The following is a 27,331-nucleotide window of genomic DNA, read 5'->3' as shown; positions in this document are numbered from 1 at the left end:
TTAACTGTAGAACTATGTTAGCTACAAATTCACATTTTTATATTAGAATTTTTACATTAGAATTTAGACTTTTTGTGCTCTGTACCATTAAGAGCATTGGTGATACGGTGATATTGTTTTTTAAAAAATATTTGTTTATTTATTTATTTGGCTGCGCTGGGTCTTAGTTGTGGCATGCGGGATCTTTAGTTGCGGCATGTGGGATCAAGTTCCCTGACCAGCAATCAAACCCGGGCACCCTGCGTTGGGAGTGCGGAGTCTTAGCCACTGGACCACCAGGGAAGTCCCAATATTGTTTGTTTGGTTTTTTAAAATTTTTATTTATTTATGGCTGCATTGGGTCTTCGTTGCTGCGCGCGGGCCTTCTCTAGTTCTCTGTTGTTGCAGGGCACAGGCTCTAGGTGCGTGGGTTTCAGTGGTTGAGACGTGTTGGCTTCAGTGGTTGAGGCATGTGGGCTCAGTAGTTGGCAGGCAGATTCTTAACCACTGCACCACCACGGAAGCCTATATTGTTTGTTTTTAAAGAGAGTGCTTCACTATTGGTTCTAGGATTTCAATTATCGTTTGTTACACATCTTGGATATAGTAATTTTCTGCAGCACGGGTTAAATTATAGGACAGAAAAAGGGATAAAACTTTCATCTACATTACTAAAGTGCTCACAAGAGTTTTGCAAGGTACATTTTATTAACTCTGTTTTTACTGATGACAGTTGAGGCTTAGGGTAGGTTAAGTAACCTGGTGCAAGTAGCACAGTTTGCAAGTGGCAAAGATGGATTTTCTTTCTTTCTTCTTTTTTTAACAGTTTTATTGAAGTTTGAAATATGAGTGATATCTTGTAAAATTCATCCACATAAGATTATAGCTCACTGATTTCTGGTAAATTTATAGATTTGTGCAGACATCTCACAATCTAGTTTTAAAACAACATTTTTATCACCCAAAAAAGAAACCTTGTGTCCATTTGAGGGCAATTCTTGCTCCCATTCTCAACCTCAGGCAACCATTTACCTTCTTTCTTTATAGATTTGTAGTTTTTGGAAATTTTAAATAAATGGAATCATACAAAATATAGTCTTTTGTGTCTGTCCTTTTTCCCTTAGCATACTGTTTTTGAGATTCATCCATGTTGCGGTATGTACCCATGGTTCATTCTTTTTATTGCCAAGTAGTTATTCCATTGTATGAATATGCCACATTTTGTTTAACCATTCACCAGTTAATGGACATTTGGATCATTTTCATTTTTGGCTATTAGGAATAATGATATAAACATTCTTGTACAAGTCTTTATGTGAACACATGTTTTCATTTCTCTTGAATAGTTACTTGGAAATGGAATTGCTGAGTCATATGATAAGTCTGTGTTTTAACTCTTCTAGAAACTGCCAAACTGTTTTTCAAAGTGATGACACTGTTTTATATTCCAGGAACAATGCATGAGGGTTCTGTTTCTCCACATTCTGGCCAGTACCTGTTATTGTCGGTCTTTTTTTTACAACCATTCTGATAGATGTGTAGTGTAACCTCACTGTGGTGTTAATTTGCATCTCTCCAGTGACTTATGAAGTTGAGCACGTTTTCATATGATTATTAGTCATTCGTGTATCTTCTTTTGTCAAATGCCTATTCATATATTTTGCCCTAGTTTTAATTTGATAATTCATCTTTTTACTGAGTTACAAGATTTTATATATTCTGGACACAGGTTTTTTTATTCATATATATGATATCCAAAGATTTCCTCCCATTGTATGGCTTGTCTGTTTGTTTTCTTAATGGTGTCTGTTGAAGAGCAAACATTCTTGATGAATTTTTATCTTTTTTTTTTTCTTGTATGGATTCTGCTTTTGAATCCAGGGCCACATAGATTTTCTCTTCTTGAATGTGTTCTGCAGACCATATCTGGCCCACAGCTTGTTATTGTAATGTTTTATCGGAACATAGTCACACCCATTCATTTACCTAATGACTATGGCTGCTTTCTCTTTACAGTGACAGTTGAGTAGTTTCTACAGATATTGTATGGCCCAGAAAACCTACAGTATGGCCCATTTCAAAAGATGTTTGCTGAACCCAGTTCTAGATGTGTTATGGTTTTAGATTATAGTTGTGGTTATTAACCAGTTTGTGTATGGTATGAGGTAAAGGTCTGAGTTCACTTTTTTCCTATGGATACGCAATTATCCCAGTACCATTTGTTGAAAAGTCTATCCTGTAAGTAATGAGTCATTTTCTTTTTGCTGCTTTCAAGATTTTCTCTTTGTCTTTGATTTTTATCAGTTTCATTATGGTGTACCTAGGTTGGGAATCTCTTTATACTTATCTACTTTGGGTTGTTTAGTTTTTTTTGATCTGAAGATTAATGTTTTTCATGAAATTTGGAAAGTTTTCAGCCATTATTTTTTTCTAATACTTTTACTGTAACTTTTCTGGGATTCCCATTGTGTGCATCCTCGTATGTTTGATATTGTATATATCAAGCATAGTTTCCTTTATTTCTTTGAACATATTTTTAATAACTTTTAAAATCTTTGTCTGCTAAATCTAATATCTGGTCCCATTTGGATACAGCTTCTACTTCCACTCCCACCCCCACCCTACGCCCAAGAGTGGGTCACAGGTTCCTTTTTCTTTGGCTCACAATTTTTTTCTTGAAACTGGACTTTTTACATTCTGGGTTGGCCAAAAAGTTTGTTTGTGTTTTTCCATAAGATCTTACAGAAAAACCGGAACGAACCTTTTAGCCAACCCAATAGTATATTATAGCAACTTTATTCTTTTTTTTTAAACTTTTTATTTTATATTATAGTCAGTTAACAATGTTGTGATAGTTTCAGGTGTACAGCAGAGTGATTCAGTTATACATATACATGTATCTATTCTTTTTCAAATACTTTTCCCATTTAGGTTGTTACATAATATTGAGCAGAGTTCCCTGTGCTATACAGTAGGTCCTTGTTGGTTATCCATTTTAAATATAGCAGTGTGTAGTGTCAGTCCCAAACTCCCTAGCTATCCCTCCCCTCTGCCCTTCCCCCCTGGTAATCATAAGTTTGTTCTCTAAGTCTGTGAGTCTGTTTCTGTTTTGTAAATAAGTTCATTTGTACCTTTTTTTTTTTTTTTTTTTTTTGCGGTATGAGGGCCTCTCACTGTTGTGGCCTCTCCTGTTGCGGAGCACAGGCTCCGGACGCACAGGCTCAGCGGCCATGGCTCACGGGCCCAGCCGCTCCGCGGCATGTGGGATCTTCCCGGACCAGGGCACGAACCCGTGTCCCCTGCATTGGCAGGCGGACTCTCAACCACTGCGCCACCAGGGAAGCCCCTGTTAATTTTTTTAAAAGTAACTTTCATGGACTCTGTGGAATTTGTCTCTCTCACAGTATTTGGCTACTGATGTATCTCCTTAGCTTTTAAAAAATTCTTATTTATATTTTTCACCCTGGCTTTCTAGAGTTCACCCCTGTATCTGCACTGCTTAGTGCTTAGCTACTGTTTGTTTGGAGGTTGTGCTTAAACATGTTGAACCTGTATACCTTTCACCCTCTGCTGCTGGATTGTGTATGTTTTGGGGAGCACATATGAAATTTTCAAGTTTGCCTCCTTTGCTTTCTGTTGGATCTTCTCTGGTCTCCCTGTGCGTGTGTGGAGGTTTCCAGTCAGCCAGGGATGTGTAAGAGCTTGGTGTCTCTCAGGTCTCCACCTACCCTTGTGCTTGCTCTCATCCTCCCAATTACCTGGCATTTGGCGAGAGCTTAGGGCCTTATGGACCTCCCCTGTACACATGTGCTGCCTCCTGTTCAGCCAGGTCACCATCAGGGCATCTCTTCAGAATATATGAATTTATTCAGTCCCTATATGGGTCTCTCCTTTCCCAGACCTCCCTGTTAGATTTCTAGGTAGTCCTCAGGTTTGTGGCTTGCCTCAAATGATATGGTAATTTCAGGCAACAAAAGCTGCAGGATTTTCTGTTTCCTGCTGGGTGTGGGTATTCTGCTCTCTACTCCAAATCAAAGTCAGCTTCCTTCAGCGGTGAAGCTGCTGGTTTTCACAGGCAATCTCACCTTGCTTTCACCATAATGTTGGTGGAGCAGGGAAGGGAGATAGAGTCAGTTCCTGGTAAGATGCCAGACTTCCACTGTTCTTCCCAAGAAATCAGTTTATTTTTCATGAATAAACTCTTCTCATTGTGTTTTTCGCCCTTGGTTGATTTCCAAAGCACAAAATGGTTGGTTTTTTTGACAGCTTTATCCAGTTTTTATAATTGTTATTTGAGGGCGAGATTTTATACTCCTTCACTAGGGAAGTCCAACTTCACAACTTGGATTCTAAAACCTAGGAATATTACATTTCAAGGCCAAATGCTCTTTTCTCTAAGTCATGCTTTGTGGGGATAGAGAACAACAAGCAATTTTTTAAAAAGAGAAATAACAAAGAGGTGGATGGATGAATCTTGATTCAGAGCTTAGATTTCTAAGTAGTATTAGACTTTTACCTCTGTGTAGATAGTTCAGACAGGTTAATTGAATAGTTTGGTGGCTGTTATGGAGAAGGAGACGTGTTTGCTCAGAGTGAAGCAACTATTGTTGACAAAGTACTTTTCTTGTAGTATTCCTTACCTCATAACAGTTTTATGAAAAGGGTATTGTAATTATGATCATTTTACAAATAATATAAATTTTTAGGTTGGTAACTTACCTATGCTCTCAACATTTATTTGAATGTGATAGAGATAGTACTTGAGTCCATTTCTTCTGACTTCTTGTTTTTTATACTCTATATAACTGCTTCCCTACTATGTCATAATTACTTGCAGACTCTTTAATGATCTTAGTGTATTTATTTATGTAGGTAGTACTTGAAGTTAGAACAATTCATAACAATCTTCTTGAATTTTTACTAGCGCTCAAATTCTTTTCTTTCATATGATAATCACTCTTAACTTACTGAAGAGCCCCTATTCGTTCATGCAGTTGTTAAGCAAAGTGGTAAGAATCAGAGAAAGAGATATCCCATGGCAGCTTCCTCTGCCAGCTTCCTCTTTTTTTCTTACTCCATAGATGCAGATTCTGCCCAAGAAGCCCCTGCATTGCAGAGGGATTGGAGATCTGTATGATCTGTTTATTTCGCAATTGACAAGGGTAAGGGGGCCTTTTTGGGGGAGGCGCTTGGGTGCCCTGAATTTAGCTTTATGAAGCTGAGCTAACATTTATTTTGGTAATACTTAAACCTAGTGTTTTTACAGACCCTTTTATGAATTCTGTTTGTCCAACATCAATTAAGTGCCGGATTATATTAAAAAGCATTTATTACAATGATTTTTTTAAAAGTCCTGTTTAGAACAAGTCAGACAAACATGATTCATGCTTCTAAAATTCCAAATCTGGGATCCTTTAGAATATAAATAATATTGAATATATGTAAACAAAATTTCACTACAATGAAAAATTTAAAAGGTCTGTTTCTGTAGCCCGTCACAGTTATTCTTAATTAATCTGCTCTGTTCCTTTTCCATAAATCTTTCAATCTATAGAGTGAAAAAGGGACTTGTGGATATGCCATAAACATTGTGGATGGGCGTGGCGTCTTTTTCTTGTTGCTAGAAATTAATATCTATTTCCTTGAATTCTATGTCCACCCTAGATGCCAGTGAAATTTGAGTTGTATCTTCAGACTGTCCTGTATCTGTTTATTAGTATAGGAGTAAGGTGCATTTGGTGAATCTTACGGGAGCCAAGATAAGTTTTGTAGGTCTCACTTGGCAGGTTTATAGAACAAGTGCCAGAAATGGTGGTATTTATAATCGGATAGAATTAAAATAAGTGAGGAAGAATTTAATACTCTTTTAAAATTACAGAAGCATTGGGCAGAGATGACTGTAGTTTTTATGGGTAGTTGAGAAGACTTGACTTGGTGATGGTTTGATGGGCTTCTTTTTACATTCGAAGATATTATTAGTAGTAAAATAGCTTTGTTTACCTAAAGAAGTATTGTACATTTCTGTAATTTAAATAGATATTTTTAGTATTCTGTACCTCATATTTTTAAATGGTTTTCTTTAAACATTAATTTATAGATTTTAAGAATTCAGCAATATTATGTATATTATCCATTCCACTATTAATAAATGTTCCACTTTTTAGTGCCAACACATTGGAAAACTATTTTTATTCTTATATTTCTTAAATGACTTTTTTTTTTTTTTTTCTGTTTTCTGTTTTCTTTAAGCCATAAGGATGAGTTTACCATTATTCCTGTATTGGTTGGAGCTCTGAGTGAGTCAAAAGAACAGGAATTCGGAAAACTCTTCAGTAAATATCTAGCGGATCCTAGTAATCTCTTTGTGGTTTCTTCTGATTTCTGCCATTGGGGTAAGTTCTAGATTTTAACATTTCATGGTAGATATTATGTACTTGTGGTTAAAGGTATCTTTTCATTCTAAGCTCTGATTTTCAGTTCTTTATCACTTTCCGTGGAAAGTTTTACTTTTAGCAACAGTGTTTAAAGGTGAATAAAAAAGTCTTTTGGTCATTTAAAAAGGATGAGATTGTAATAGGGGATTATGGATACATTTCCAAAGGCGACTGGTATAATTGGATTCACACTGTGAGGGCATCCTTGCTTAGACACTTAGGTTAGTGGGAGTTAAGATTTTTTAACCCCATTTCCAGGTAGAGTTGTGTGATAGATTCTCTTAAGTTAAATTTTTGGTAGATAAAACAAATGTTCTTTAGACCGTAGAAGAGCACTGTGTGCTATGCAAGTCCTTTTCCACATTTCCTTTTTTGTAATTAGTCTTTTCTTCTTTCTTTTTTTTTCCTTTGGTGCTTAATTTTTGCCCATAGTTGCCAGTTTAGAACTACCCTCCAATGGTTGTTACATGTTAGCTATTAGCACTGTGGTCTAAATTGGTAATGGTTCATAAGAGTAAGGACTCCTAAGAGATTTTTGTTATTATTGTGAATTAAAAGAATAAGGAAGCTTCACAGTGAATAGATCATAAAGGAAGTGAGACATTTATGGATGCCTTGTTTAGTAAATTTTGTGTTTTGAATTCTTTGGATACAATTTGTTCTCATTTATCCATTACTGTTGTAGAATATTTCTGAATCCTATTCCTTTTAGGACATCTCTTTGACTCATTTATTTTAATGGTTTAAGGATGCCATTATCTGTTCATTCTTTAGTTATTTCTTTGATTATAGTAAAGACATAAGGCACAACACCATAAATTTTCAGATACAGAATGGCCAGAAAAACATCCTTAATGAGATATAGGGAGCCCTGGCTTTTACATGTCTTATCATTGATTGCTGGAGTTTATTCAACATTTATCAGGCCTGGATAGGCTGGTTTCTTCTTCTCTTACCTCATGCTGCACTATGCATGGCCTTGAGATTTCGGTTCAAGAGAACCATCCTCCCTAATGGTCTAGATAAGTATTTCTGTTTAAGGCACAGATTTCTCAGCTGGGGCTGACTGTCCCCCCAGGAGACATTTGGAAATGCCTAGAGACATTTGGAAATGCCTAGAGACATTTTTGGTCATCACAGCTGGGGTGGGGAAGGAGGTGGGGATGCTATTGGCATCTAAGGAGTAGAGTCCAGGAAAGCTGTTAAATAAACATCCTACAATGCACAGGACAGCCCCCCACATCAAAGCATTATCCTGCCCTAAATGTTGATAGTGCTCAGGTTGGAAGCCCTGGATTAGGGTATGCATGTAGCTCTGCTACCTTGTCAAACTCATTAAGAGGCTCTCAGGGTTCTTTAATAATGAATTCTATTTGCTAGTTGGTTTGCTACCTTTGGCAGAAGTTATTTTTTATGGATATAAGTATATTACTTAGATCTGAGTAGGTAGATGCTTGAAAGAATTCTTTTCTTGGGAACTTTGAAGTTTAGTAATAAAACTAGGGAGTATCATTATTGAAAAAAAGGCTATTTTACTTAGTGTTATGAATTTATGTTGATAATAAAGCATGTTTTAGAAATTAAAAGCTCCTGAAGCATGTGTTCCCTCCCTCTTCACTTTTAATTAAGGCTCTTATGAATCATTTAAAATCACTTTTATGATTTGAATAATTCACTCCCCTGATAGTGTTCTTCAGGGCCCTCCCTCAAGTTTGGCAGCACGTACAACCACAGCATAAATCCACATAAAACATGAGTAGATGTTTTAATATTGCTCTTTTATGTGGACTCATCCTTTTTACCTCATTGATGATTATAAAGCAAATCCTAAGCCACTACTATATTTAAGTAGAATGTTGAGAGAGAAAGATGAATTTTGTCTTATATTCTATCTAGGTCCTCAGAAAATTATTTAGGCCATTTGATCTCCTGATTTCTTGAAAATTTTGGAATTTAAATTGCAAGATAGAATTTTTTGGTGATAATTACAAAAAAGAACTCAAAATTTCCAGAGGTTGATAAATGTTAGCTATGGGAATCATCTAGAGACTAGAACATATTTATATTTACATTTGGTGATTAAGTAATGGAACTTTTTCAAGTGTTTATTTTTTCAGTATCACTATCACTAACAATACTCATTAAGTGCTTACTTTGTACTTATGGAAAGCACTGTACTAATTCTTGTTAGGAAATTTGATGGAGGTTTGGGAGTAAGTGGAAAGAGTTACATGGACACTATTCCAAAATTGGTAGACTTCTTTCTACAATAGTAATAGTAACTGTCATTCTTGTAAAATAAGCTTCATTTTCTATTTTATATGCCTGTTGAAATAATATGAATCATTGGCTAGTTATGGGTTAAACTGTGGTTACTTAGAAATTGTTTCGTATTTTTCAAATTCATGCTTTAGTGGCATTGGTCATCTTTCCTAAATTAATGAGGGGTATATTTCCATCTCAAAAGTCTAGCTTTTTCTCATGACAATAATACTTAGTAGTTTCTTCTTGTTTTAAAGATGCTGTGCAGATTGATCTTACCATACTAAATAATGATGACACTGAATTCTAAGTCATTTCACAGGAAGGATTCATTTCCTCAAGTACTCAGAGATCTTAGAAGTTTCATTGAGTTATGCTCTTAACACACTCCACATTTCTGAATAGCTGGTTTTTGAAGAAAAATCACTTAATTGATTATGGTACAGTTGATCAATTACTCACATATATACAGTGGAATTTTTTTGTTTTTGTTGAACAATAGAGTACTGGCAGTGACGACATCTTTCATCTCCAGTGGTCATTTCTCTTTATATAATATAATGTCCAGCTTCTGTGGAAAATAAAATGAGAAACTTGATGATAGAGACAGTTAGGAGACCTATATGTGTGTAACTGGAAGGATTTTGCCTTTGTCAACCTTATTTGTTAGCCAATGTCCATTATAAGAATGACTTTTTTTTTAAGGGTATTTTACTTTAAAGATGTTCATCTTTCAGATACCATTTAGCTCTTATTTAGACTTGAAAGAGATATTAGAGAGAAAATAGAAAGATTAAAATACTCTCAATTTTTCTTTTTGGGTGAGAGAAGCAAAAGGAGAGTTGGGAACCTAGATTCTATTGTGCCCTGTCTTTCTATCCCCTCACTTGAATCACCCTGCCAACCCCCTGCATTTCAATTCCTGCGTTTTATTTGATCATTAGGGAGTCCAATAGGATGATGTTTCCCTGGTAATGTTTTAATGATCCCACCTCTTTTCACCTTTCCTACTACTACCAGGAAGAGTGGCATACACTTGCTGCTAGTATTTGACTTTTACCATGGTGAAGTAATATTGTCCCCATACTTGTGTACTTAACCAAGTTCCACATCCTAGAGGATGGCTCCGTGTAAGAGGATTTTGTCTGGGCCTATTTTAGTTTTTCTAGTTAGTAGAATTTTTATTCTATTTTCCTGAGTTTCATTTTTGCTCTTTTCCGTATATACTGTTAATATTTGTGTTTTCCTGATCACCCTGAACTTTATACTTCCAAATTTAGATTACTGACAACTTTCATTAACATAACTTTCAGTTAACTTCTAAGAAGTTTCTGAATGAAACTGGACCTAACAGAAATTGATTCTTTAAAAGTGGGTTCATGCTTCTATTTAATTTTCTTTTTAAATGGTAGTTTTAAGTTCAAATCAGTTTCAGTAAATTTATTTGGTAGATGTTAATGATAAATTATATTATTTTGTTAAAATATGAATAGAGTTTACACTACAGTCACTTCAGCAGTTTTGGATTTTTATCTATAAACTTATATTTGTCTAGGTTTACGTAATTTCTTTTTTATAAATATGTGCCACTTATTAAAATTGGCATTCTCCTTCAATGTTTATGAAATTTATATCTTTATTCAGAATTCTAGTTTAATATTTATTAACACGTGATTATTCATGCATACTCTTCTTCCTTTCTGTTGTTAGTCTCTTGGGTCTGAGGGTATTACTATTTTCTAAATATTTAAATTGGTTTGAGTGTAAGCTAGCTAATTCCTGAAATATATCTTATTCAGGCTTTCACATTTGTCTTCTCAAATACTGGTACATACTGATTTCACATATTTAGGGTTTTAATCTTTTACAAGTTTGAGATAAAGCCAATAATTTTACATTATAACTAAGACTTCAGAATGAAAGGACTATAGTATTTTGCTTATGAAAATGATTACCTTATTTGAGATACTTAGATAATATTTTCTTTGTGAAGTACATTTTTTCTTTGGTAGTGACGTCAATTATGAGTGTCCCCAGTTTAGATCCTTAGTGTACTGTGGTTTAATAGTCTATCTCACAGGTTGTTGTGAGGTTTAACTCAAATATTTGAAAACGTTTTAACATATAAACATAAAGTGATTAAGTAAATGTATAACAGTACAGTTTTTACTGGACATAAGTCTGGTAGTCTGTCTTACTGACTGATCTTTTGGGGGCTTTATTGAACAACTTTCCAAGCTCATGTTTGTTTCTGCAATCTAGTGTATAGCTTAATGTTGAGGTATTTAATATTTTTTTTACTTTTTGTTTTGAGGTAATTCAAAAGTAGTGTTGGTTCTTGTACCATTCATTGTTATGTTTGTCCTCATTAGTTGATTGTTGTGTGTTAAACAGACATCCCTGGAGCTTATTCTCCACACTCTGTGAATCCACTCATTAATCACCAGTCACCTTTGGAGATGGGAAAATTACTTACCTGTATTTCTTTTTCTCAGAAAGCGTGCTCTGGAATGGATTCACAAATGAGCTACCCTCCTTCCCTCAAAGAGTAAGGTTTCTGCTTTACAGGATTTTTTTCTTGGGTTATTTTTCCTCTCATCTTTTGAATTTGAAAAGAACTGAGGGAAGGCACCTGAAGAAACTACTGACATACTCACTAGGGGAGTTCCAAAGCTTGTGCTGCCCCTAGGGGCAGTGTCAATGGCTCTTAAAGCTAGAAAGCTCATACTTGGAGTTGAAACAGGGGCTCAAAGAATCCATTTTCCCAGTGTACCTTCTGAAAGGATAAGTTTCAGGTAAGTAATTTTCTCTTACTATGTGATATGCTTTATTCATACTTAATATAAAAGTTCACAAGTCCAGTTCTCCAGGCACATAGGCAACTATATTTGTTCAGTTTAGATGCATAAACTTAACTGAATGTTAGAAATATTGTAAAACAAAACTCATGAGGTACATGAAATCATAATATATTTTAAATGAACAATAAATACTTAAAATTGCATTTATGATCAGTGTATTGCACTAGGATTGTCTTTTTTTATTTCTTGTTAAATAAAATTTTGACAAACTTTTTTTTTTAATAATTAGAAACAAAAAAATCTTTTGAACTCAAATTCCAAGTAGTATTTAACTGAACTTGTATGTGTGTGTACTCATGTGCACACACATATATTCATACATATGTATGTATATACATTTAGGCTAGGATGATGGCAACTATTTACTTCAAATTAGATGCTTTCTTTAAGTATATTGACCAGAATGTAGTAATTTTGAAAAGTAATTTTGAAATGTTTGTATAATTAAAAACAATGATCGTAAGACAATTTGAGCTATCATAAGTAGGATACTTTTTTCAGTGTAGTAGCTTAGTAGTGTAAATTTAGCTTAACTGATAAATCCTTTAACACTTATCAAATATTTCTACTCAGTTCTTCAGCTACTAAATGGGAGGTGGCTACTAAAGAGTAGCAAAAAGTAGATAGCAAAATATTAAACATTTGCTCATTGATTTTCTGTGTATATTTTCATTCTTATTAAATCACATGTTGATTTAGTATTTTAACTTACTTTAAACATTCTATGTACTTCTCTCTTACTTCAGAAGTAGTTTTTAAGTGAAAGTTACATTGAAAATGGTCCATATGAACAAGACCGAGTTTTAAAATATAGTTACACTTCTGACTTATGATTAAGGCAGGTTTGACCAACTTCAGCATTTGAAACAGCGGCTCTAAACTTGGAAATAAATAGAAAGGACTTTCGAATAGTAAATGTCACAAAGTACATGCATTTTTCTTTGCACCTGAGAGTAGCAGTCTTGAGATAAGACAATTATGTCCCAGTCACAGGGATTATTGACAACTAAAACTGACAGCACCAGAAGCAAGAAAAAGAGAATGTGTTAGTATAAACCTGAAGCAGCTCGGGTTCAAAGAATATTCATCTTGATTTCATCCAAGGATATTACTCTTATTACAGTGACAGTGAGTTAGAATTTTCTTGTCTAAGATTATTCTTTTAATTGTTTATTGATTTCACAGAAGATTTGGGGCAGCTTCATCAAAAGAACTTTGAAACAGAAGTAGAAATTTAGTACCAATGAATTGAATCACTAAGTTATTATGACAGACATTATATTTGGCTTTGAATCTTCTGGCAGCCAGCTGACGAACAGGAAAAATAGGGTGAATTGTATAGTTCCTGTTGTTAGCTAGGAGGAAGTACATATATTCTTTAAAGAAAAACAAAGCTATATACTTAACTCTAAATTTTGTAAGAAATGTCTGATGAATTATTTAATATAGGGGTACTCAGTGATAGAATTGTCACTGTTTAAGAATTTTTTTAGTGCAAGGACTGTAATGAATCTGATAGTTATAGCAACATGCAGTAATCTCCAGTGTTTACTAGAAAAGGTTGTTATATTCAGAATGCAGGTAATTGTCTCAGAACCCTATTGCTTGATTATAGGATATCATGAATTTTAAGATGAAATATTTATTTAATAGTGGCGCTGGGCAGGGGGTGCAGGGAAATAAGAACTGCCACATTGAGTAGCTGTGCATGTTAATGTATGTGAAAAGTTAATATGTGAAAGTTAAGGAAATATGGTATATTGTAGAAAGGTGACCATCAGAGATGATTAGCATCAACAAGTTAATGAAATGTTAAGAACTGTGATGTGTAGTTTCTCTAAAAAAGGACATCAAAAGGGTGTTATAATTTTACATGTCTCATTATTTATAAGGTGATTTTTTTAGTGAGATAAACAGAAAACTTAAAAATCATAATTATCCAGCCAAAGAAACCCGCCTCCTCAGATGGGAGGATAATAATTGGATATGTGAACTTCGCTGTAAAATTGAAGCACAAGATGCATAGTATGTGTGTGTATGATTAGTGTACTCTGATACCTTCAAAATTGCGTTTTGGTGAATCTTTAAAAATAAAGAATATAAAAGTAATGAGCTCTTGGAAATAAAGGCATTGCTGAAAAATAGGTTTAGATATATCTGAAATACAACATAATCAGTTGAATAATAATATGTAATTAATTATGAATATGTTTAACTTTTGGCTTTTCTTTGACTATAGTAGGAAGCAAATTTTATTTCCTGAGCCTTTTGTTTTCTACCTTCTTTTTAAACTTCTTCCATTTTACCCTCTCTGTTCTTTGGAGAATAGCTAAACATTGAATGTCCTGTGCTTGTACCTTTGTTGAGATTTTATTGTCAGAGTAGGACTATTTGTTATATTTATACTTCTGTGTATCCTACTTAAAGGCACTTGTATTGATCCTTTTCCAAGTAGAAAATTTTGCAAAAATGAGATAAATTTTTAAAATCTAGGTCATAAAAATTATACAAGCCACATATATCTCTGACCTACTTTTTTTCTTTCTTTTCTGTAGTAGAGATTAAATCTTTGCATTTGTACAACAAAAGCTAAGCTTTCATTGATTTGTTAAATTGAGATAGTTTCCTTAAGCCAAATTTTCTTGAATCATATTCTTGGCGTTTACTTTCCATTATAGACCGATATAATATGTTTAACAATGCTTCTAACTTTTAAACTGTTTGTTTCCATAGTCTTTTGTATTGCTCGTGACTTTAAGGTTTTACAGTTTGAAATAGTTTTTAACATCATGAAACACTGGTGATATATCATTTCTTTATTACCTTCCCAAATATGCCTTTTATTTTTATGTACAAGGGCTCTTGGGAATGATTCTCTCAGAGGCTTAAGCTGTGCTTTGCCTTCCATGAGAACTGAAATTATTTGGTAAGCGCTTGCTTTCTTTTTAGCTTCTAATTTTTCCCTATTTTATTTTGTACATGATATTTGTTTCAAGGTCAAAGGTTCCGTTACAGTTACTATGATGAATCCCAGGGGGAGATTTATAGATCCATTGAACATCTAGATAAAATGGTAAGTCCTTCAGGTGTGGGGTTTTACTGCTGTAAGATTTTTTCTTTAATTTCAGATTAGTGATTCAAGACTTAATATGTTAAAATATACAATGGGCTAATAATTCTTTCCCTATCTTTAACTAAATGTGCAATATATATTTTGTAGTCATGTGATATTGATTATAAAAATAATCCCTGTTCTATTAGTAGAAATTTCCTTCATCTTAATTTTATTTGATTAATTACACCTTGAATAATTAGATACAGATTTTTAGATACTATTTGGGGAATGTCTTAGTTTTAGGGACAATGGGATACTAATTCCATTACTTACTGTTAAGCAGAAACAACCATAGCAAATTCTAAGTTTATTTTTTATTTAGTTATATTTTTTGGCCATTTGGGTTTTTCTTAAATGGAATTTTAATTTGTTTTAAATTAGAATTTTAAAGCATTATTGTATTCTTAACTAGTCCAGGAGTTGAATCTAGCAGATATATCACTAATTCTCTCTGACCTTCAATAGATCGTTTCAATTTTCTAGTCTTCAATTTGTCATCTCTAAGATGAGAGACTTGGAGAGGCTTGGTCTCTAAATTGTCTTTAAACTCCACCAGCCTTTAAGTCTGTAATCTGTTAAAGTTAAAGTCAACTTTACCAGTGTGTGAAAAGCTTTATGTATATGTTTTAGTATAAAAATATTTAGTCTAAAGTAGATAAAACATTTTACTAAGGAATCTGGATCTGAAACTATAAGTAGATTATATTGAGTAGTATTATTTTATTAAAAGTCAAATGGAATGAATGCAGTTACTTAGGAGATTTTATCATACAAAATAGTTACTTAGGAGATTTTATCATATTTAAATTTATTCTGTTACTTTAAATCCAATTATGGCCTAATGCTTTTACCTTTGGAATTTTGTTTGGATTTTAATTCACTGACTTTTGGTTTTTTTTTTTGGCTTTATTATGTTGCCATTTCAGTCAGTTAATTCTCTTCTGGCTATTATTCTAATCTTATTTTTCTGAGGTTTAGTTCTTAGTTGCCTCAGAAAACTTTCTGGTTCTATATCATTTATTTTCTTCATATAGCAAATGGTTAATGAGTATCCACTGTGTGTCTGGTACTATGTGAAGTATTGAAGATACTAAGAAGAGAAAACATGATCTCCCACTTAATGGATCTTACAGTCTAATCATCGAACAGATTTAGAAAGAAGCTGTTACAATATAGAGATATAAGATATTTATGAGGCAGTGTGGAAACACTGGTCTCCTTACTATTTCTTGATAATGCCATATGTGTGCCTAGCTTAGGGCTTTTGCCCTCTTTGCACTGGACTGTCTCACTTACTTTATGGCTTTGCTCCGTTTTCACCTTCCCAATGAGGCCTACTGACCACCGTATTTTTTTTTTTTGCTGTACGCGGGCCTCTCACTGTTGTGGCCTCTCCTGTTGCGGAGCACAGGCTCCGGATGCGCAGACTCAGCGGCCATGGCTCACGGGCCCAGCCGCTCCGTGGCATGTGGGATCTTCCCAGACCGGGGCACGAACCCGTGTCCCCTGAATCGTCAGGCGGACTCTCAACCACTACGCCACCAGGGAAGCCCTGACCACCGTATTTAATTTGACATCTTACACTCCACCCTTTCAGCATTCCCAGTCCACCTTACCGAGTTCCACTTTTTCTTCTAAGAAACCGAATATTTTACTTATTTATTACATAAGGATATTTGTTTTGTTCACTAATGTATCCAAGTGCTTAGAATAGCAATTGGAACATAAGTAGGTGCTCAACAAATACTTTTCAAATGAATGAATTGGTGACTATAATCTTCCTATATACATAATTGAGTTAAATGAATACCCTAAGTGTACTCTGAGAAAGAAATAAAAGGAAAGTAATTTATAATATATTAATATATATTTAATAATGTAAATGCTCAGGCACCAACTGTACTAAAAGAGACAATGAAGTAGTTAGATGCTTACACATAGTATCTTTAATATAACAGCCACATACAAACAGTTGTTTATATTTGTCTTACGTTTACCAAGTTACGTTGGTGGGTGACTTGATTTTCCAAAATGGTGAACATTTCTTAGCAAAACTGTAAACTAAACAAAGTACAGTCTTCCCTCACTTTATATGATAGTTTGTTCCTGGGAAATCTATTGTATATTAAAATCATGCAAAACTTCTTTGTGTTTGTATGTAAAATGGCGTTAGAGTGTAGATAATTATAAGCAGGTTTTTCGCATACATGGACATGTGAAAGTGTTATAGGATGAGAACAGTTCTTTCTGTGTGGGACTGTCCTGTATTGCAGGACAGTCAGCATCCCTGGATTCCATCTACCAAATCCCCTGACAGTATCTTCTAGTTATTGGCACAACCCAGAAATGTGCCCACAATTTTCCATTATGCCCCTGTGGTGAACAGTTATTCTGTGACCTTACCCTGCTTTATTTTTCTTCTTAGTACTTATTACTGTGTGACTTATTATTTGTTGATTTGTTGATGAAAACTTGCCCTGTTAGATTATAAGCTTCGTGAGATCAGGATCTTTGTCCATTTTGTATCAGCCTGTTTGTGGTACTCAGTATATGTATTTGTTAAATTAATGGATGAGTGGATGGGAGAGTAGTGAGAAATTAGGCTAGAGAATCTAGAACAGGCTGTTTAAAGGATATCTAATAGGAAAGTGATAAAATCAGATTGTATGTGAATAGATCGTATAGTTGCAGTGCAGCAAATGGGTTGGAGGGATGCCAGAGGAGAAATGAGTAGACTAGTTTGATAATCCAAGTGAGACATGGTAATTTAGACAGTGGATGGGTTGGTGATGGTGGAAGAGAGGGACAGAGTGGATGTATCCAGTATATTTTAGAGACAAATTGATGATAGAACTTGGAGATCAATTGAACTTGGAGGGGAAGGAAGTATCAAGGATAATTCCTTCTAAAAACTACAACAAACTAGTGAATATAACAAAAAAGAAGCAGACTCACAGATTTAGAGAACAAACTAGTGGTTACCAGTGGGGGGGGGAGGGGCAACATGGAGGTGAGGGAGTGGGAGGTACAAACTATTGAGTGTAAGATAGGCTACAAGGATGTATCATACAACATGGGGAGTAAAGCCAGTATTTTGTAATAATTGTAAATGGAATGTAACCTTTAACAATTTATAAAAATTAAAAAAGTAAAAAAGGATGTTTCCTAAATATCTGGCTTATGCTGCTGGTTAAGTCTTGGTTCTGTTCTCTTAAGTCGGAAGCACAAGAAGATAGGACTAGATTTTTTACGAGGTAGGGTGATCATAAATTGTATTAGGATATGTTATATTTGCTATTGCTTTTAAGGCATCCAAGTGGAGATGTCAACCAAGTAGGCATTTGGATTTTCTTTTCACCAGTTTTTTTTTTTTTTTTTTTGCGGTACGCGGGCCTCTTACTGTTGTGGCCTCTCCCGTTGCAGAGCGCAGGCTCCGGACGCGCAGGCTCAGCGGCCATGGCTCACGGGCCCAGCTGCTCCGCGGCACGTGGGATCTTCCCAGACCGGGGCACGAACCCGTGTCCCCTGCATCGGCAGGCGGACTCTCAACCACTGCGCCACCAGGGAAGCCCTCACCAGTTATTTTTGAGTGCATTTACAGTTGTAGGCACTGGTGGAGATATGGCAGTAAACAAGCCAACTTGCTCTCACGGACATTTTATTCTAACGGGAGGAGATACATTTTTTTTTTTTAAGTTAAGGATATTGTATATAAGTTAGTTTCTAATAGTGATGTGTGCTATGCAGAAAATATTAAAAGGGTTTTTAAACAGTATATAATTCTAGGCTGCTTTAGATTGAATGATTGGAGAAGGACTTCCTGAGAAGGAATATTAAATTGAGATATAAATAAGAAGACGCAAACCAAGTGAAGATTAGAGGGAAGAGCATTCTAGACAGAACTGCCATTGCAAAAACTTTATCATGGGAAAGAGGCTAGTGTGTTAGAAGAATGGGAAAAAGGTCAGGGTTGTAGGAATATAGTAGATAGGGGTTAGAGTGACCCAGCTCTGGTAAGAGAGGTGGGTAGGGATCAGATAATGTAGGGCTTTATAGTCCAGGGTAAGAAATTTATGTGAATACAGTGGGAAGTGAAATGATGTAGTAATGAAATAATTATTTTAAAAGTCGGTCTGGCGGTTGTGTAGAGAATAGATTCTACAAGAGGGTCAGGGATAGTAACAGTGGGCATTGGCAGGAGTTTAGGGGAGAGAAGATAGTAATTTGGACTGGGGTGGTAGTAGTGGAGATAGAAAGAAGTTCATAGATTTGAGTTCTTGTATTCAACAGGGCTTTGCTAATGGATTGACTATATTGGTTTGGAGCTCAGAGAAGAGGTCTGGAGTAAGTTTGGGCATTCTCAACATGTAGATGGTAATCAAAGCCAGGGCAGAGATAAGGTTGTCTACTATAGTAATCCTCAACCCCATCTTTACAACTGAAATCACTTGAGGAACTTTTTCAAAATAGACCTGCCCATACCCACCCCTGGATATCCACTTTCAGTAATATGGAGAGAGTCCCAACAACTTTATTCCAGAATAGCTTCGTAGGTGAGTTTGAGCTAGCCTATTATGGCCCCTGATCTGTTGAAGTAGAAGAAAATTTCCTATTCATCTTCTTTCCCTTTGTTTTCTACTCAGCTCTTTAAATCATTTGTAAACTTTAATCAGGCAACATTTAATTTTGCAAATTTGTAAATCAGTGAATTATTGAGTATTTGCTTCATATTAATATGCTTGAATTTAGTATTTGATGTAACATTTGACTTGAACTTGATTTTTGTGGTCCGTTTATTGAAACATTTCTATTTATATATAGAATTTTTTTATAATATATAGAATTTTTAAAGGGGTCTAAAATGGTCTGTTCTTTTATTAGCATGCTATTAATTCAAGTTATAAGTCCATTCTGGGAGTTAGAATAAATGGATTAAAATAATAAGCATGGTTAGGTCTGTACATATGTATATATGGTTTTATACATGTATGAGTATATGTACACTCACTATTAGGCAGACTCTTATACAATGTGTTTTCTTAATTGGTTTATATAACCAAATGGTGAATATCCCACTGTATATTGCTTTTCACAAGTGTCATTTTATGTTGTAAATAATTTCTTTCATTTCAGAATTAATATCTTAGTTGCTATATACAATCTTTTCAGAGCAAAATATAGTAGGATGCTTCTCTGTACAAGTATTGCAAAAATGTTAGCAATTCTGAATTGTAATTATACGTTTGGAAAATTTGATAGAGTGAAAAGATTATTTTTAAGTATAAAATTTTAGATTTAATTTTTAAATATTATTATGTTAATTAAGTTTTGGTCCCTTTTTTGTTATCAGAAAAGTCTTATTAAATATAGTTATTAAAATGCTAGAAAATAATTGAAAGTTTTTAGTTTCCAAAAGAAAAACTGCTAATTCTTTTTTTTTTTTTTTTTGGCAAAAATTTTATGTCCAGCATTTGAATATCTTGGAAGTTAATTATGTGAAGAAAACTCATAAGGAAGGAAGAATGAATTGGAAAACAAACAATCTTCCAAATGTTGTATTTGGGAGAAAATAACTAGTTATAAGAGATATAGATTCCGAAAGTCTTAGAATATTACTGACTACTGACCATGTTTTTTGGAAATTAGTACTTTGCAATTTCAGTAATTATAGTGACCAAAGCAGAACATATTTTAAGATGTTGATTTTTGTGAACCTTTTAGATCACATACTGGAAACATTAGCCACATTTATACATATTTTATATATATTACATGACCACAGGTTATTTTTTCCGTACTACTTTTGATATAGACCAGTGTTTCCTTATGGCTATTGGCATACTATTTATGATTTGGCAGAGAGAATCTGAAAATGTCATTGTAGTCAGCTTTGTAACTTCTTTTCCTTCCAAATTTACTAGTAGTCACTTTGTTTACTTTGAACTTCAACTTCTTTTCTTCCTTTTACTCTTCTGAAAGTGAAATTGTTCATGTTTGTCCACTCGTACTTCTTTCTCTTGAACTTAGGCCAGTAGTTTAGTTTCTTTAGTAGTCTTTAGTCGGTTTTACAGCATCATCTTTAAGGTAGCTATTTATTAGTACACTGGTTCTTAGCACTGCTATATTTAGGGTGATTTCTTTTTTCCATAAAATTTTTTTCTAATGAAGATTTTATCTTGATACCTCTTAAAGAAACTAGAATATTTCCTTTTCCTACCTCATCTTCCTAAATGTGTACCCATCTCTTCAACATAAATGTGTATCCTTATTTTAAAAAATAAGGCCACAGTCCTAATGATTTGATAATATGGTTTTAATTATCTGTTAATAATTGATAGACATGATTCTAGTTCTTATTTCTCAAAGACTTCTAAAAATGTTTTGCTACTCTTTTGTGTGTGTTACTTTAGATTACATCTAGGTGATAGTATTTAAAATTAAATAAAATTTAAATTAAATAATTTGTTATATATAGATAAACTTTTAAAAAGGGAAGACCTTTGTTGTCGAGTCTTGAATTTGCAGCTCTGTTAAATAGGCAGTTAAAACTGCCTATTAGGTTTGGGATTACCATTTAGGATTTGACAATACAAGCTTTCACTCATTACTTGGAGAGAGTCAGCACAATGATAGATTCCCTCCTCCCTTCTTCCCCTCAAGGTAGGGAGTTAGCTTTCAGTCTGAGAATTTCTTGCTGAAACTGTTAAAATTCCTCAGAAACCCGTACTGTGATGGATAGGCTCTTGGTGTTTATAATGTCTGTTTGTATCTTAGAGCTGAATGGGTAGTGACCCACTTCACTGCTTCATATTAGATTAAGTTCATATGAACAAACTCTCAATATACCAGGCCCTAGGCAAGCTTTCTATCACCTGGACTTTAGATTTACTGATCATACCTTCCAGTATGTTAAGAAATCAAAAAGTTCTTTAGGCGTATTTGGGAAGCATTTTTGTTTTTCATCTTTTTGGAATTTGTGCAGTAGTATCAAACTAGCATTTTTATCTTCTTGGAATTTTGGTAATAGTAATTTCAAAATTGTTTGCATCAAAACATAAATATATACAAAAGCGCTTGTCAGTGTTCTGTGTTAGTTAATGGGTGTCCCAGTTTGCAGTTTTACTAATCATTTTTGCTGTTGTTTGCAAACTTCATGAATTTTCCACTTGGAGAGGTTCACTCATGAGAAGTGCCTTAATTTTTCTCTCTATCCCTCCTTTATAAAAAGGCATCTCTTTTTTTATATATAAATTTTTTTTTTTACTTTTGGCTGCATTGGGTCTTTGTTGCGGTGCGCGGGCTTCTCATTGCAGTGGTTTCTCTTGTTGAGGAGCACGGGCTTTAGGTGCGTGGGCTTCAGTAGTTGTGGCACGTGGGCTCAGTAGTTGTGGCTCGCGGGCTCTAGAGTGCAGGCTCAGTAGTTGTGGCACACGGGCTTAGTTGCTCCGCGGCATGTGGGATCTTCCCGGACCAGGGCTCGAACCTGTGTCCCCTGCATTAGCAGGCGGATTCTTAACCACTGCACCACCAGGGAAGTCCCAAAAAGGCATACCTCTTAACTGTCATATTTGTCAGAGAATTGAGTATAATGGAATTGATTCTTGCCCTGGTAGGTACATAGCACACTTCAGGAAATTAAAATTTTAAATGTAATACCTTAACTTCCATCACCTGAATTTTTTACTTTCTGTGTTGTAATTTAACCATTATATCTTCATTTTTAACACTTAATTTATTTACACTTCTCTACATTTATAATTCTATATTTTCTGTGTGAAATTTCTTGGCCAGTTACTTTTAATTCTTTCTCTTCTACAAATGTGATCATTAGTTTTCTTCTCTTTGAATTACTCATGTTAATATATATAAATGTGATGTTTGTTCACAATGTGCTTTGAGATTTTAGTATTAAAATATACATTTGAACTTCAGTGTTACATGATTTATTAACAAGTGGAATTCTATTTAAGGTAAGCTGTCCTAGACTTCACCCAGGAGCATTGAAAGTTCTTTTATAATATGTATACCAATTGTACCTATGTGAGAGTATTAAAGAATTGTTGGTATGTCTCTTGTTATTCTATATGAAGCAGAGTAAGTCAATGAGAAGCCTAGGATTAGAAATCCAATAGCCTAGAATTAGAAATTTGAGACAAGCTTTTAACCTTTTTTATGCCTTAGTTTCTTCATCTTTAGGGAGTTCTACCTTGATTATGCATATTTATGGAAGAGATTTGTAACCCCATCTCTGCATTACTACTTGGTTTAGAAATATGAGTGATTTTCTACGTACCAGAATTATAATACTAATTGTTTAATCTTAGGTTTAACTTTTAAATTAGTTCATATTTCACTCGGTTTGCACCAAATGTCAGTGGAGAATGGTGACCTGTAAGCCTCCTAGTTGACAGGGGAAAACCAACTTAGCCTTAAACACTGGTTGTGGATAAATCTGAGAGTGGCTAATTGATGTGCAAGCAATTGAAAGTTGACTATACACACATACGCTTATCTTTCAGATATATTTGTAGAAAAATATGATAATGTTTATGAAAGACTTGGATATTCTGAAGAAAGATTCTTTATAAAATTAAAATTTGATTTACATACCGCCATTGCAATATTTGTACTGTGTTACCTACTGATGGCTATCATTTTTCAGTTGAGTGTTCATCTGATTACTCTAGGTGATTTTACACTGTGCTTGTTAAAACATGTTGAAATATAATTAAAAAAACACAAAAATGTATCAGTTAATTCCTGAGTTAAACCACCATTTACATTTTTCCCAGAGGTTATTAAGCCAGTTTATTAAACACAAATGTAAAGTATTTCACCTGAATAAGAAAACAAGGTAAGGTAGTTGGTGAATGGATGAGTTAGAATCATTGATTTATTTGCTTGATTCGGATGAGTTAAAGTTGCTCTGTATTGATGTATTTTGAGCACATTATTTTGAATGCATTTGCAGAATACAGAATTAAGTATAAACAAGTGTCCAAATGATAGTTATTGTTTCAATAGTAGTCTAAAAATTTTGATTCTCAATTAAAATCTTGAAAGCAAAGCATTCTAGTTTAAGAGATAAAGAACTTTTATTTTTTCCACTTATTTTTAAAGACCCATTTTGCTTAAGCTTTTATCAGTCTTTTATGAGCTTTAAATTGATTAAAATACATTAACTATTTTCTTAGTTCGTGGACTCTTTTTATCACATACCTAAATACTGATAATTCAAAATGCCTTACACACTGTTGATGTTTAAGTATATGTTATGGAAAAAGATAAATTATAATCAGCTCTTGATTATTTATACCAGTGGTATGAGAAGTATAATGGACATTGGAAAAACAGCCATATATCAAATTTAATTTTAGATTTTGTGTGAAAATTTTCACAACATGTTTACTTGTGTAAATATTATATATGAAAAACATAAAATCATGAAATGTTTGAGGATTTGTGAGCTGAGTGACAACTGGGGAAGGTGGTGTAGAAACATACCAGGAGGTCAGAGAAAACTGGAGATTAAATGTTTCAGTATGTTTAATATACATACTTAATATAGTATGTATATTATTGAGAGTTGACTATAATGAGATTATCTTGGATGAATGAATTTGATATTTCACAGAGTTTAATGTTTAATGTATTTTCTTTACTTCTCCTTAATTGAAAAATTATGATTGTTAGCTCTAAGTAACAGTTTTAAAATATAATTAGGAAATAATAAATTGTCTTATTTTCTTTTTCTTTCATTCTTTTTTTTCTCTTCTTCTTTTTTTTTAGGGTATGAGTATTATAGAACAATTAGACCCTGTATCTTTTAGCAATTACTTGAAGAAATACCATAATACTATATGTGGAAGACATCCCATTGGGGTGTTATTAAATGTGAGTATCCTTAGGAAGCCTTGATTTTTTAAAATTTGATCCTATTATGTTTCAAAATGTCTTAATTGTTATCATCTGTCATACCTTATTAGCTTTGATTTTAGATATATAGTCAATTTTCTTTCTAGTTCCTTTAAGATAATTTAAATTTCCATTGTTTTGGTTACTTAAATAAAATTATACATCACTGTATGACAGGTCAATACTTTCTTTTAAATACAGAAAGTTATTTAGAAGAGAAACCCATTTTTTTCTCTCGACTCTGAGCCAATTCCAATATGCTCTACAAATATAAACCAAAGTAACGTCTCAAGAAATATGGTCTTACTAATTTTTTGGTTTTATTTAGTGTTCTTGACTTTATAAAAAATAAATGGAAGATTCTGCTCTTGAGTTTTAGATATTCATAATTTAATAAAGCAAGGCAGATGACATGTATATGTTTTTCTGCTTATAACAAAAACAATATTTCATTTAAAGACTGGTAAAGAGGCAGAAGTTTTGGTTAGCTGGATTTTCTAAACAGATAATAACATTAATTTTTTTCCTAATAAAACTGAAATTGAAAGAAAATGAGAGACTCAAAAAGAAGACAGTGTACACTCAGGAATGGTTAGAGGAAGTAATAATGGGCTCATTGTTTGGAGAGGCAGAGAAATACTGGAGTTGGTAATGTAGTCTAGAATAGTCTAGGGTAGGAACCGAAAGGTCTAGTATTACTGTGATTTGAAAAATAGTACATTGTGGATTTTTAGGAAAGGTCTTCTCTTAAGCAGTGTTGATTGACTGGGAGAAAAGCCTGTTAAGGGCTTAAATTGATTTATGAAATTTAAACTAGAATAAGCTATACTAATTTACCAAAGTTTGAATTGGGTGAAATAAAACTTTAGTAAAATAAATGATGAGCCAATTCACAATTAAAGTAAAAACCCTGGTATACCTCTTAGATTTGGTAGTCAATTTATATACATTTAAAATTTCAGACAAAGAAAAGACTCCAACATTTCAAGACGAAAGTGGCCAAGGTTTGGTTTAGAGAATAGAAAGAAAGATACTATGATTTTTTTAATTTTTTATTTATTTATTTTTTAAAATGCCTTATTAAATACAGGGAGAGGTAGAGTGGAAGATGACTGATATTTATCAAGAAACTAGATTAGGAGAAGTTCTTTGAGAGAATGAAATAAGGAGTTCTTTCTTTTTCCTATTTAATATGGGGTGACGAGAAATTCAAGAAACTAAGAGTGAGAGAGAGATCTAGGCTTCAAAGTTAAGCTACCAGCACATTCAAAGAGTGCTCACTTTTTTGTGTGATGTCTGTCATAACCAAATTTTTCTTTTTCTAGGCTATCACAGAGCTGCAGAAGAATGGAATGAATATGAGCTTTTCCTTTTTGAATTATGCCCAGTCAAGCCAGTGTCGAAACTGGCAAGACAGTTCAGTGAGTTATGCAGCTGGAGCACTCACGGTTCACTGAAGCTCTGAATCCTCAGGGATGCCACCTGCACATACTCATACTCTGTCCAGGGTCCCAGCCTAACCCTTACCAAGATACTGGTCCTGGTTTGGGGGGATTCTGAAACCTCAAACTAATGGAACTTTCTTCTCTTCTTTTCTAGTAGGTGTAGTCCTTCCTTAATTTCAACTCATTAAAAAAATGCTTTATAGTTTAGAGCAGTGGAAGGAAGGCTGGCATCAAAATATTTTGATCAAAAAAAAAAAAAGGCAATGTAAAGGCACAGTTGTGGCAGTCAGTTTTTTGAAAGTTAACTTGTAAAGCATTTACCATATCCTAAATTTGCACTCTTTGCAGACTTGTGCACATATACTCCGCTTTCAGAATAGTTTTGCAAATTGTACACAAACAAACAAAAAGGGTGGAAGCTTTTTAATAAAGAAATTGCATTTATAAATGATCTGTATTAGAATATAAAAATCTCCAGTTATAGTCAATTACTACCCGTGTTGTACAACAGATACCTTCTATTTTAGTTGCTAATAAAGGGCTACACAACTCAAAATAGTCTGATTTAAACTTATTGCTCTGTGGTACATATGAAAATTGTTTTTTATTAATTCCATTTCAGAATTTTTATGTTAAAAGTGGTAAACTTTAGCTCTTATGTAAAAATATGTTAGGATGTATTTTTATATTTTACATATTTATGTGATTTTTTTATCACAGATATTAGAACCATATTTTAACGTTAGCTTTTAAAATTACATACAGTTTGCCTTTTTATGTGTGACATCACTTTGTGTCATTACTGTATTATAACACAATATAAATTCAAGATTGGTAAAGAACATAGGTGTAGTCCTGTAATTCAGAGATAGTGCTTGATAGGCAGTAGTCTGCAAATGAGGAAATACTGAAGAATGTTCTTAGTGGTTTTCAAATCATTGCAGACCATACACTGCTGCTATGCTTTTTTAGTGCTTCAAGCAATTTGACTCTCTTACTTGAATTTTTAGCAAGAAGTCATTAACAGTAACAAAAAACCACTGGATTTTCTTACAGTTCTACAATTTTTTTTGTCATGATTTTTGGTGCGGCTCTTCCAACTAAAATAATGGTATGGTGTTGTATTTCTTCCTTTAGCATAGACCAATCGTAGTCACTTTGGCAAAAAAAAAAAAAGTTAATTCAATTAGTTAATATTGGCCATCATGTATGTACTAGATTATACCTATTTTAATATAACAGTGGGTATTATTACATTGGAGAGCATTTATATCTTCAGTGTTATGCCAGAATAGCACAATTTTTAGATGCCTTGCACCA

At 33.8% G+C, this 27,331-nt stretch overlaps 1 protein-coding gene across 1 annotated transcript in view; it reads left to right on the top strand.

Annotated features, from left to right (window-relative positions):
* MEMO1 (mediator of cell motility 1) overlaps nucleotides 1-26,871 on the top strand; it is a 135,606-nt gene extending 108,735 nt beyond the window's left edge. The window contains exons 6-9 of the mRNA XM_082852078.1: nucleotides 6,229-6,371; nucleotides 14,533-14,609; nucleotides 24,441-24,545; nucleotides 25,892-26,871. Of these exons, the coding sequence (XP_082708204.1) occupies nucleotides 6,229-6,371; nucleotides 14,533-14,609; nucleotides 24,441-24,545; nucleotides 25,892-26,023 (457 nt within the window). The 3' untranslated portion in view covers nucleotides 26,024-26,871. The remainder of the gene's footprint in view (nucleotides 1-6,228; nucleotides 6,372-14,532; nucleotides 14,610-24,440; nucleotides 24,546-25,891) is intronic.
* Nucleotides 26,872-27,331: the final 460 nt, after the last annotated feature.

Source organism: Leucopleurus acutus (assembly GCF_964270905.1).
Source record: "Leucopleurus acutus genome assembly, chromosome: 12".
Lineage (NCBI taxonomy): Eukaryota > Metazoa > Chordata > Mammalia > Artiodactyla > Delphinidae > Leucopleurus > Leucopleurus acutus.
The sequence above is the reverse complement of the archived record's forward strand: the minus strand, read 5'-3'. Positions and strand labels throughout refer to the sequence as shown.